Genomic DNA, 12,660 nt, shown 5'->3' on the forward strand with positions numbered 1-12,660 from the left:
CATTTAAAAAAAATGAAATGAAGATATTTGATAAAGTTCTAAAGTTATTTTACTATTGGACAACATTGTTTTTTAAAAGCGAAGCTTTTCTATAATTAGGGTTGGTTTGTCCGTCCGTAACAGATAAACAGCTTAGAATTGTTCTATTGATTTCAAAGATTGCATGATGATTCCTATAACAGTTAGGTACGACTTAGAAAGCAAAGCAACTCTTTAATCGTACCCAGAAAGTCCGTACGTCCATTTCAAACATGCTGATTTTTAATTTTTTGACATCAAATTAGTGTATGTTAAAATTATCTTATTAATCTGATTTTTGGAATACTGATTCCCATTACAACAAGGTACACTGTTATGAGCTAAGCATCTCTATAATCAATTCCTAAAAATTTAAGTAGATATTTAAACAGTATCATGCAGTGTTTCGGAGCCGTTTGATTTTGGTGAGGCTCCGGCTCCGCGGAGCCGTCTGTGATGATTGCGGTTCCGGCTCCGACCTAAAATCAAGAAAAACTCGACATATTTTTTCCCCCATAAAAAAAAATAATTTTTATTTTTGACTTTTGAAGGTTTTAAAAGTTCAATTTTTGATAAAAATGGACTTGAAAAATTAAAAAGGGCATTTGCACATAACAAAACAGAGTTACCAAATTATAATTTATAAAAAATCTCTTCATTTATCTAGTCCGGTGCCGGAGACGTTTTTTAACAAAAATTACGGCTCCGGCTCCAGCAAAATATGGTGGCTCAACGGCTCTCGGCTCCGGCTCCGAAACACTGGTATCATGTAATTAAGCAGTTTTGCAACAAATTTACTTACAATTTTGTTTATATTTATGCTTATTCAGTTCTGACACTCTGCAAGTGTTAATTTTCGTTTCTCATTCAATTTCAGAGCTTTGCTTTTATGGATGTTGTCATCCTTGTTTTTATTCATTGACCTCAGCTTGTAAATTTGAGATCTAAAGCATTAACGAAAGCAAATATTTACTCACTGTTTTTCATTTTATTTATCTGAAAGTAAAATATATTTAAAATTATTTATTTCATTTATAAATTTGTAATAACTATTTACTAAAGGCAGAATTAATCTTTTCAGGGGGAAGAGAAGTTCACATTGTTCTTACCAACCCCTAACAAGTTGTAAAAAAATGTCAAAATATTTGAGTTGAATCTAGCACAGCACAGTTGTTCAAATACTGACTGAGAGTCTGAGACAGACAGGCTTTCTTCTCAACAAACTAGTTTTTTTTTACATAGGCGTGTAAAGCGCATTGTATAGATGGTGGTGGAATTTTTGACAATTAATTTTTTAGGACGACATTTTTAACGCTTTTCAAGACACAAAACAGCTCTAGCCTTTAGGGCGGGGGTTTTATTAAAATCATTCAAGGACATTTATAAAGCTATAAAAAGTACAACCCATAATACAAAGAAAAATGTCTTAAGTTGCAATTAGGAATTTTAATATGGGGCAGCAATTCTTATAATAATGTAACAGGATCTCTGTATGTGTGTGTGTCTGTCTGTACAAAAGGATCACGCTAACCGCTGATCCGATATGGTTCTCCTTTAGAATGTAGCGTCTCATATGTCCTGGGAAAAGTTTATACCTATTTTGGGGGAGAGTAACACCCACCTACCAAGAGAAATTACCCCAAATTTTTGTGGTCGTATAACTTCCATCCCCCTAAAAAAATATGACCCTCCACAAAATTTTCTTTATAACTCTTACTTTTTGAAACAAAAATAAAAATGGGGAGTCGAATTCAACCTCCCACCACCTCAAGTGCCCCTAGAGGCCTCTAGGGGGCGTAGCTGCTAGTGATTATCATTGTAAATATTGATGTATATCTATTTCAGTGCTGGATCCTTCAAGGTGTTTAACAGAACAGATTTGGTGGCAGAGTGAGTATTTTGTTTCTAGTTTGGCTGGATTAAAACCGGTTCAGAATCATACTAAAAAAAATCATTTATCGTATCGATCGTATACTAGAGAATTTTCCGCGAATAGCTAAATAAAAATCATAATATCAATTCCTATTTTGTTGGCCCAGACCTTTGGCACTACGGGGCCAATAAAATCTACATTTTTATATCTTACTATCCGCGGAAACGTGCCTGTAACACCTTGCCATTAATGACTATTCTTAACAGTACAATTTTATGGTAGTAAGAGAAACGGAAAAATGTAAAGCTGATCTAAAAGTCATGATAGTCCTTATGTAGCATAAATGGTAGCATGACATTAATAGTTAATGTTGGAGAATGCCTTAGCAAATAAACAGGCACAACTCGTTAGCATGCACAGTTAGGACTCGAGTCAAAGAACGTGCAAAGGGGTGGGTATAATTAACCTAATATCATCGGGTTATAGTTTATACATTGAAAAAAATTATAATATTTATTATTTTAGAATAATGCCAGGCATGGCTAGTGGTTATCAATCAGATTATGATATCAAGGTAGAAATTTAATTTGTGCTTTTATATCCCTGTTGAGTGGAGTGTTTAAAAAGATAATTTTAATAAGAGAAGCTTCCAAAGAAAGGCTTCAATTAAAAGAATGATCCGATTGGTCTATATCTTGATGAAATTTTTCAGAATAAGACCGACAAAAAAAAGATTGGAGCTTTCATACAAAGTAGCATGTTAAACCCTTATTTTTGAATAATTGAAAATTAGGGGAGATGGTATTGTTTGTTTATTACTGTAGATTAGGTTATATTGCGTAGCCTTGCAGGGTCAGAGCACCTCAGGTGTAGTAGGCCCTGCAGGGTAAAGTCCAATGCAGAGTTAAGAAATAGGGAAAAAACTAAATACCGTTATTTTTCATTTATGTAAAAAAAATTAGAGGAGGAGGGAACCTAGTAAAAATGTCTGACTCTGAGATTATAACGTAAAAAAAATTAGCCAATGAAAGGCCACTATAAATTTTACCATTGGTCAATTACAGTGTATACTGGCCTCTCATTGGCTAATTTATTTTACGTCACAATCAGAGTCAGACACTTTTACTAGGTTCAGGAGGAGGGGGGGTTATCAGTGCTCAACATGCAATTTATGTGAAAACACCAAGTCTAAAAGAAGTGGATAAACAGACAATCAGATAGAAAGAAAGACAGTCTGTCAGACAAACTTTTGTACCAAAGAACTTTAAGAAATAGTATCCAAAAGAAATAGGTGCAAATGTATAAATTACAGACCAGCTAACCATGCTTTTATTTTTAGATCCAATGTATGCCAGTGTACAGTTTGCTACTGGCTTTAGACAATCCTACGGTTAATCTGTTTGTTCTGGATATTGAAGGAAACTATATTTACTTAATTCTCATGTAAAGTCCAGACAGGTTTTAGGCTAGGTGCGCTCCCTCTAAATGTATATTCCTTGGTTAAGATGCATACTATGAGCTAATGTTGATATTTAGTTATTGTGTAGAAAGAAAGAGGTAGGTTTCGGGTAAAATCCGTGAATGTAATGTGTTATAAGTTAAAAACAATAGTAGAACGATGAAAAAATTATGTTAAGTATAAAATTTTTTTTGTCTATAGTACTTTTCAATAAAAAATACACATATTTAGTGAATATTATCGTTCTACTACTATTTTTAAGCCTTAAAACACACACCTTTACGGATTTTACCAGAAACCTACCTCTCCCTTTATATGTAGGATTTTTTGTGTTACATAATGACAGGAATCTGACTGTTTATCCAGCTTAACCTACTCTACCCTTGGGTGGTCAGTGTAGATTTACTTTGTTTGACCGTATTTCAGTCTTTCAGTCCGTCATTTAGTAAATGTATTTTCTAAGCTGCTATTGAAAATAGACAGCTGAAATTTTCAATGAAAATTCCTATGACATATGCTCATAAATTATATACATTGCCTTGTCCGTCTGTCATGCTTAAAAATGCATAACACTTTTTTTAAGGTTGTGTGATTTTCTTTGAGTTTTAGCTTTATATGTTACTTATCTTTATTATGACAACAGAACATCTGCTCTATAACTTCAATTTTTCCGTTTATACATTCAATTTTGTTTGTGTACTTTGCAACTTATGGATGATATCATTCTTGTTTTAAATGTCTACATGTTGTTAGGACATTGACATTTATGGCGGTACTGACAGACAGTCAGACAGAAAATCAGACAGTTAGACACGAACACTTATAGCTTAGCTTTGCCATTAAAAAGGGTCGGACTTTTTTTGAAAACAATTAAGTAAATATTTTTGACTGCAGGATTCGAACTGGCTGTCCTGAGGACTATTCCATGGGACAAGGTTGATATTGAGGTAAAACTGGCAATATACTTTTAAATATATGATTACTGGTCAATCCATTTTTACATCTATTTGGAGACTATGGAATGCGCATCTGATAAACAATCCTAAGTGATAATTTCCCCGCAACCCTTTTCCCTTATTTCGACCCACTCCCCCCCCCTTCTTACCCACTTCCCTTCAGTTACAAATACAAATATTTAAATTTTGGCAATTTCAAATTGAATTATTTGGCTGAATGACAGCCCCTGGGAGATATACAAAGTATTAAGTATCTTATTAATCATTTGACAAAATAGCCTAAATCCTGTTAGTTTTTCTTAATATTTAATATTTTTATTGGAAGCATTGACGATATTTTGAGATAATATAAATTCAAATTGCTTTATGTTACGATGAAGTCAGAACTACATTGATAACAATAAAATAAAGACACAGTTAAATTATTCTAAATTTTTATCTATTTAGGTTTTCAGTATTGAAACAGATTTAGCGGGCAGATTTCAAAAAGGTTTGTTTTTAAAAGCGAAGCTTTTCTATTATTGTGGTCGAACCGTACGTCCTTACGCCACGGATAGCTCTTTTATTGTAATTTAGGTATGTCACGATAATCCTATCGACTTCAAAGTAGTGTTACATAGAATTTGAAATTATTGGTAGTGCATTACCAATCAGGGAGGGAGGGAGTGGACATTACACTGCAAAGAACTATGGTAACCAAAGTTCTATGGTTGGTAATAGCCTTTGGGTACTTTTTTTCAAATCTTAATTGGTTAGTTCATACTAGCAACTTACAAATTTTTCAACCAATAATTTATTGTTCATTCAAAAAGGGTAATTTTATTTATAAAGGATGTACAACATTTTATCTCTATCACCTTATTCCTTGAGATCCCTGTTATCAATTTAAGTTATAATTTTTTTTCCAGATTCCTCTCGCCAAGCCATCATAAACCTGGTGACCAGTCACGGGTACACCAGGTTCGACCACCGGAATGACATAAACACCCTCACTGGGGTCAATCAAAATGATTTATTTGTTAGAAACGATATTGTGGAAAAGTATGACGTTGTCCAATATGATGAAAAATAGAATATAATAATTTCCATGTTTTTTTAATAGCGAAGCTACTCTAAAATTCACTTTGTCTGGTTGTCCGTCTGTTGATTTAATTGAAAGTCCAATATCCCAGAAAGATTGGCCATTTTTTGTTGAATTAAGAGGAATATTGATATTATTTTATTGATCGATTGCTGAAATACATCACGGAGCATTATCGAAAATTGCGCGTCACAATCAGAGTCAGACACTTTTACTAGGTTCAGGAGGAGGGGGGGTTATCAGTGCTCAACATGCAATTTATGTGAAAACACCAAGTCTAAAAGAAGTGGATAAACAGACAATCAGATAGAAAGAAAGACAGTCTGTCAGACAAACTTTTGTACCAAAGAACTTTAAGAAATAGTATCCAAAAGAAATAGGTGCAAATGTATAAATTACAGACCAGCTAACCATGCTTTTATTTTTAGATCCAATGTATGCCAGTGTACAGTTTGCTACTGGCTTTAGACAATCCTACGGTTAATCTGTTTGTTCTGGATATTGAAGGAAACTATATTTACTTAATTCTCATGTAAAGTCCAGACAGGTTTTAGGCTAGGTGCGCTCCCTCTAAATGTATATTCCTTGGTTAAGATGCATACTATGAGCTAATGTTGATATTTAGTTATTGTGTAGAAAGAAAGAGGTAGGTTTCGGGTAAAATCCGTGAATGTAATGTGTTATAAGTTAAAAACAATAGTAGAACGATGAAAAAATTATGTTAAGTATAAAATTTTTTTTGTCTATAGTACTTTTCAATAAAAAATACACATATTTAGTGAATATTATCGTTCTACTACTATTTTTAAGCCTTAAAACACACACCTTTACGGATTTTACCAGAAACCTACCTCTCCCTTTATATGTAGGATTTTTTGTGTTACATAATGACAGGAATCTGACTGTTTATCCAGCTTAACCTACTCTACCCTTGGGTGGTCAGTGTAGATTTACTTTGTTTGACCGTATTTCAGTCTTTCAGTCCGTCATTTAGTAAATGTATTTTCTAAGCTGCTATTGAAAATAGACAGCTGAAATTTTCAATGAAAATTCCTATGACATATGCTCATAAATTATATACATTGCCTTGTCCGTCTGTCATGCTTAAAAATGCATAACACTTTTTTTAAGGTTGTGTGATTTTCTTTGAGTTTTAGCTTTATATGTTACTTATCTTTATTATGACAACAGAACATCTGCTCTATAACTTCAATTTTTCCGTTTATACATTCAATTTTGTTTGTGTACTTTGCAACTTATGGATGATATCATTCTTGTTTTAAATGTCTACATGTTGTTAGGACATTGACATTTATGGCGGTACTGACAGACAGTCAGACAGAAAATCAGACAGTTAGACACGAACACTTATAGCTTAGCTTTGCCATTAAAAAGGGTCGGACTTTTTTTGAAAACAATTAAGTAAATATTTTTGACTGCAGGATTCGAACTGGCTGTCCTGAGGACTATTCCATGGGACAAGGTTGATATTGAGGTAAAACTGGCAATATGCTTTTAAATATATGATTACTGGTCAATCCATTTTTACATCTATTTGGAGACTATGGAATGCGCATCTGATAAACAATCCTAAGTGATAATTTCCCCGCAACCCTTTTCCCTTATTTCGACCCACTCCCCCCCCCTTCTTACCCACTTCCCTTCAGTTACAAATACAAATATTTAAATTTTGGCAATTTCAAATTGAATTATTTGGCTGAATGACAGCCCCTGGGAGATATACAAAGTATTAAGTATCTTATTAATCATTTGACAAAATAGCCTAAATCCTGTTAGTTTTTCTTAATATTTAATATTTTTATTGGAAGCATTGACGATATTTTGAGATAATATAAATTCAAATTGCTTTATGTTACGATGAAGTCAGAACTACATTGATAACAATAAAATAAAGACACAGTTAAATTATTCTAAATTTTTATCTATTTAGGTTTTCAGTATTGAAACAGATTTAGCGGGCAGATTTCAAAAAGGTTTGTTTTTAAAAGCGAAGCTTTTCTATTATTGTGGTCGAACCGTACGTCCTTACGCCACGGATAGCTCTTTTATTGTAATTTAGGTATGTCACGATAATCCTATCGACTTCAAAGTAGTGTTACATAGAATTTGAAATTATTGGTAGTGCATTACCAATCAGGGAGGGAGGGAGTGGACATTACACTGCAAAGAACTATGGTAACCAAAGTTCTATGGTTGGTAATAGCCTTTGGGTACTTTTTTTCAAATCTTAATTGGTTAGTTCATACTAGCAACTTACAAATTTTTCAACCAATAATTTATTGTTCATTCAAAAAGGGTAATTTTATTTATAAAGGATGTACAACATTTTATCTCTATCACCTTATTCCTTGAGATCCCTGTTATCAATTTAAGTTATAATTTTTTTTCCAGATTCCTCTCGCCAAGCCATCATAAACCTGGTGACCAGTCACGGGTACACCAGGTTCGACCACCGGAATGACATAAACACCCTCACTGGGGTCAATCAAAATGATTTATTTGTTAGAAACGATATTGTGGAAAAGTATGACGTTGTCCAATATGATGAAAAATAGAATATAATAATTTCCATGTTTTTTTAATAGCGAAGCTACTCTAAAATTCACTTTGTCTGGTTGTCCGTCTGTTGATTTAATTGAAAGTCCAATATCCCAGAAAGATTGGCCATTTTTTGTTGAATTAAGAGGAATATTGATATTATTTTATTGATCGATTGCTGAAATACATCACGGAGCATTCTCGAAAATTGCGCGTCACACGTTTTTATAGCCTGCCGGCACACGAGTTGAAATCTCCTAAAACTTACTTTAAATCAAAACGTTTTTTATATTCTCATTCGTTTTCATTCCACCGATAGAGCTAGTACTCTCTCTTACATCGCTTTTTAATACGTTTTCAACAGTAAGTTTTAGTTTTTTAGTGTATTATATATGTTTTTTCAACGTATTATTTCATTTACTATTTTCAGTTGGGGATTTTATTTGCATTTGGGATTATTCAGGAGAATTTCAATAGTAAATGGAGATTGGTTCCTAAATACTTATCGAATTCTTCGAATTTTCCCAATATTTAAACTCTTTTAGCTTATTTTCGACGGATTCTTTAGTGATTTATGGAATATCGATCGATAAAAAATATTAATTGTAGCATAAGGAAACGAAATAAGACGTTTTTAATGGAATAACATGAAGTTACAAAATGGCCATTTTTTGTTGAATTAAGAGGAATATTGATATTATTTTATTGATCGATTGCTGAAATACATCACGGAGCATTCTCGAAAATTGCGCGTCACACGTTTTTATAGCCTGCCGGCACACGAGTTGAAATCTCCTAAAACTTACTTTAAATCAAAACGTTTTTTATATTCTCATTCGTTTTCATTCCACCGATAGAGCTAGTACTCTCTCTTACATCGCTTTTTAATACGTTTTCACCCACCCTCCCTAACCCTTTATTTTATTATTGAAAATTTTTACTTTTTTACTTTTCTGATTTCTGTATTTTTATATTAATATTGGTCATTCTAATTTGACATATTTAACTATTCATGTCTCTACATTTTTTTTCAGATCAACGTTTTTTAAATCCTCTGTGATCATGACACCATTCGAGTACTATAAACTCAGGAATGTTAAGACATTCCATGCTCACAATATCCGTACCTATAAGCAGATTTTAGGTTTAAACCTGCATTATTATGTCGTTTATCAAAGTAAAACTGATAGACATTTAGTAGTCAGAGAAATGATTAATCGTGCATCTCGTTTTAAAGATCAATTAGAACAAATTAATCATAATTTAGATGATAGTTTTTTATCCGCCAAATCTGTTTATGATAATTTTGGCCAGTCCTTCAAAGATTTTGAAGCCGAATGTCGCAACACCTTGTCACTTCTTGATTGAATTAAGTTACTAAATTTTTTCTTTTTCTTTCTTATCCAAAAAATTCTTATTTTTCTTCATTTAATGTTCAGACACTAATTTTCTTAAATTAATTTCAATTTCTTCCTCTTTAGATTTTTCTTTTCTTAAAAAATACTGATTGTTAAATTACAGCATGTCTTATTTTTTAAATTTTTTGCATGAATTTTTTCATGAATGTTTTTAATTTTATATTGTTTGTTAAATTTTCTTTTAAATTTAATTTCCTCTTCAGACCTAAAATGCCTGTTCCTACAGGACATTCGCACAACTCCTCAGATGAGGATAATTCCCCCCCCCCCGCATCTTCTACAGTGGTTCCTACCACAAATTTGTCTAGATCCTATTCGGCTCCAGTAAATACCTCAGCTCCCTCGTCGGTTGTAGCTCCAGGTCCTTCATCGGTCGCACAAACGATTATTCCCCAGGATCCTAAAGATCCATTGGGGTTAAATAACCTCCCTCCAGCCGGTTCATATTTGCCGGGGATAGGTTTTGTGCCACAAATTAATCAGCTGCCGAAAATGACAGCGCGACTTCAAGAGTCTGCAGCTCCAGCGCGACCATCAGTGTCTGCAGCTCCTCACATTGAATCTGAGAAAGTTAAGATGCCTGTCAGACATGCTTCAGTGTCTTCAGGTAAAATTCATACTTAATACTCATGATTTTGATTCAATGATTTAGAAATTGAAGTTCATATGAATTTTGTCTTCTTGGCAGTTTTTTACCCTTACAAAAAATTTTTTTCCTTTCTAAACTTTAAATTTTTTCCCCCCCCCTTTTTATTCTTTCCTTTTTTACAGCTATAAACCTTTTTCCGCTTTATTTTTATTTAAATCTTTTTATTTTTTTTAGACGATTTTTCCCCTAAACGCAAGAAGTCAAAAAAGAAGAAACGCTACTCTAGTAGTTCCTCTTCTTCCAGTTCTTTCTCTTCATCTTCGAGTTCTACGGAATCAGATGAACCTAAAAGGAAAAGAAAAGGTACTTTTTACATACTTAGACAAAATCCTTTCTTTCTCACATTTATGAACTTTTTAAATTTTTTTATGATATTTATCGCAGAAACTTATTTTTAGTTCAATTATTTGAAATATAAATTTCTTGTTTCTATGAACACCGACTGAATATTTGACGTTATTCTTCGGATTATCATGTCTTCATATATTCTTTCTTTAGGAAAGAAGAAGAAAAAGAAGAAGAGCAAGAAGCACTCTTCCGATTCTGACAGTAGCAGCCAACTAGTAGGCGGCCGGAAAGCTAGACGTCGCCTCCGGCGAGCAGCTGAAATACTGTCAGACCCACCTGCTTGGATAGGTATGACGTCAGCAGACATACATGCCGAGCGGGAACGCCTCTTCGAACATCTCAACGTAAGAAAAACATTTTTTAACAAAAATTCTTTTGATCAAGCATATATTTTTTAATATATGTAGGGGTTATTTAGTCCATTTAAACAAAAAAGGGCAGTTATTTTGGGTTAAGGGCATTTTCTTTTTCTAAATTCCTTATAAAACTTTTCTCTTTTCAACATTTTTGAATATTTTTGTTATTCAGAATATTAATTTTTTGTTATTTCTTTATCCATGTTTATCTTTTTTCCAATTTAAAATTCTTTTCTTGGAAATCTCACAATAGTTTTTTCTATTAAGTCTTTGGATGAAAAGAATGACGTCTCTCTCACATTTTTAAAATGCGTCTTAAGAGACACCTGCCGTTCGAAGAATTATGTTGAGGACGCTGCGAAGCGTCTTGTGGCGTTGAAGGCCCCCAAGAATTTGTTATATGACCTACAGCAGTCGTTGCAAGCCTGCTATCAAGCAATAAAGGCAAGAAATTCATAAATTTTTTCTTCTTTTTTCGTCTTATAATAATTAAACCTATGCCATTTTTTAATTTTCTTATTTTACGTGCAAATTCGATCAATAGAAACCGTTTCTTGTCTATGAAACCTATTTAGTTTTTTTTTCAAATTTGTTTTTTAAAAAAAGACGTGCAAATATTTGATTAACACCAGTTTTATTAGCTTCCGCACCACAGAAAAGATTTTATAATATATTCTGTGACATTTACATTATTTTTTCATTTCATTTAAGTTTCATTATTTGTCATGTAAAAGGAAAGAATAATTCCTACGACACCTTTCTTTTCATAGAGCTAGATATCAACATATTTTTATTACAAAATTATCAAGATTTTCATTTTATCTAGATAGCTGAAAGCTCCATCGGGTACATCAAACTGGCTTTTTCGAAAAACATCGGCCACGCCAACCGGGTGGCTCTAGCAGGTAACAGGCGCTACCTCACCACCCAGCAGCAGCGTATCTCGGATTCCTTACCTGACTTTCGAGGAGACTATAGCAGAGGAGCACGTGGCGGCTTCTCTAACGGCCGGTTTAACTCAAATGGAGGCTCAAACCCTAGGGGCAGAGGATCCCGAGGACGAGGTCGAGGATCTCTTCGCTGTCACGGATGTAACGGCGAAGGACATAAAGTCGACGACTGTCCTTCCGCCAACCCTAAATAATAATTCTATCCCTCTTTACGCTATTCAAGATTTAAACCTACCGATACCTACCTCAGATATTCCAAATTTTCATATCGCTTCTCTAAAAAATTTTTGTTTTACAGAAGATTATGAACATTATAAACGTTTATATGACATCCAGTCAGATTTTTTATCTAGTTATTCTCCTGCTTATTCTATTCATTCACTTACAGCAATTAATTTCTATAAAAATATTCTTAATGCACCATCTTTTGTTTTGCAAACCCTTACTTTTGGATATCAACCAGGTAGATTATTGAGAATAATTCTTTCCACATTTACTTATATATTAATTTTTGTTCAACAAAACTTTTTCTTTTACAATTATTCTCCATAATCTATCTTTTTTAAGTTTTTACATCTCCTGTGTCACCGTATTTCGAGAAGAACAACAATAGCGCTGTTCGTCAAGAAATTCAATCTTTGCTAGACAAAGGTATTATTGCTCAAATTGATCATCAGCCTTATTGTTGTTCACCTCTTACGGTAGCTAGTAGAACATGTAGTTTAACTAACACAACTAAACTCAGGAAATTTTTCGACACATTAAATATTATTCCAAATTTTTCTTCAATTCTTTTTTTGATTCCCCTCTTTTTTCTATCCCTTTTATATAATATTCTTTCTTTTGCAATTTTTTTCACTAACCCTCAAAATATTTTTTTTTGTTTAAATTCAATTTTCAAAATTTTTCATATTTACCCCCCCTTTCAATTTTTCGAAATATTTCCTGCTTTTAGATTGTGCATCGACTTATCCCGCCACATTAATCTACTTC

General features: G+C 33.1%; 3 protein-coding genes across 3 annotated transcripts in view; all 3 read left to right on the plus strand.

Moving 5' to 3' along the window:
• Positions 1-5,392, plus strand: part of LOC145323391 (uncharacterized) — a 35,816-nt gene extending 30,424 nt beyond the window's left edge. The window contains exons 11-16 of the mRNA XM_080165813.1: positions 1,864-1,908; positions 2,417-2,465; positions 3,231-3,307; positions 4,243-4,297; positions 4,754-4,796; positions 5,215-5,392. Of these exons, the coding sequence (XP_080021939.1) occupies positions 1,864-1,908; positions 2,417-2,465; positions 3,231-3,307; positions 4,243-4,297; positions 4,754-4,796; positions 5,215-5,378 (433 nt within the window). The 3' untranslated portion in view covers positions 5,379-5,392. The remainder of the gene's footprint in view (positions 1-1,863; positions 1,909-2,416; positions 2,466-3,230; positions 3,308-4,242; positions 4,298-4,753; positions 4,797-5,214) is intronic.
• Positions 5,393-5,795: 403 nt separating this feature from the next.
• LOC145322732 (uncharacterized) lies at positions 5,796-7,977 on the plus strand. The gene is made up of 4 exons (XM_080164976.1): positions 5,796-5,892; positions 6,828-6,882; positions 7,339-7,381; positions 7,800-7,977. The coding sequence occupies exons 1-4, from the start codon at positions 5,825-5,827 to the stop codon at positions 7,961-7,963; spliced, it is 330 nt and encodes a 109-aa protein (XP_080021102.1). The 5' UTR covers positions 5,796-5,824; the 3' UTR covers positions 7,964-7,977.
• Positions 7,978-8,434: 457 nt separating this feature from the next.
• On the plus strand, positions 8,435-11,723 carry LOC145322731 (uncharacterized). Its single transcript, XM_080164975.1, has 4 exons — positions 8,435-9,971; positions 10,188-10,316; positions 10,512-10,705; positions 10,985-11,723. The coding sequence occupies exons 1-4, from the start codon at positions 9,494-9,496 to the stop codon at positions 11,174-11,176; spliced, it is 993 nt and encodes a 330-aa protein (XP_080021101.1). The 5' UTR covers positions 8,435-9,493; the 3' UTR covers positions 11,177-11,723.
• The last annotated feature ends 937 nt before the right edge of the window (positions 11,724-12,660 follow it).

The sequence above is a fragment of the Acartia tonsa genome, chromosome 6 (assembly GCF_053477335.1).
Source record: "Acartia tonsa isolate MP-2025a chromosome 6, ASM5347733v1, whole genome shotgun sequence".
Lineage (NCBI taxonomy): Eukaryota > Metazoa > Arthropoda > Copepoda > Calanoida > Acartiidae > Acartia > Acartia tonsa.

Coding starts and splice junctions, on each gene's coding strand:
- LOC145322731 (XM_080164975.1), top strand. CDS start 9,494: ATGAATTTTTTCATGAATGTTTTTAATTTTATATTGTTTGTTAAATTT. Junction 9,972..10,187: donor ACATGCTTCAGTGTCTTCAG/GTAAAATTCATA, acceptor TATTTTTTTTAG/ACGATTTTTCCCCTAAACGC. Junction 10,706..10,984: donor GCCTCTTCGAACATCTCAAC/GTAAGAAAAACA, acceptor TTTTCTATTAAG/TCTTTGGATGAAAAGAATGA.
- LOC145322732 (XM_080164976.1), top strand. CDS start 5,825: ATGCCAGTGTACAGTTTGCTACTGGCTTTAGACAATCCTACGGTTAAT. Junction 5,893..6,827: donor CTGTTTGTTCTGGATATTGA/AGGAAACTATAT, acceptor ATTTTTGACTGC/AGGATTCGAACTGGCTGTCC. Junction 6,883..7,338: donor GGGACAAGGTTGATATTGAG/GTAAAACTGGCA, acceptor TTATCTATTTAG/GTTTTCAGTATTGAAACAGA.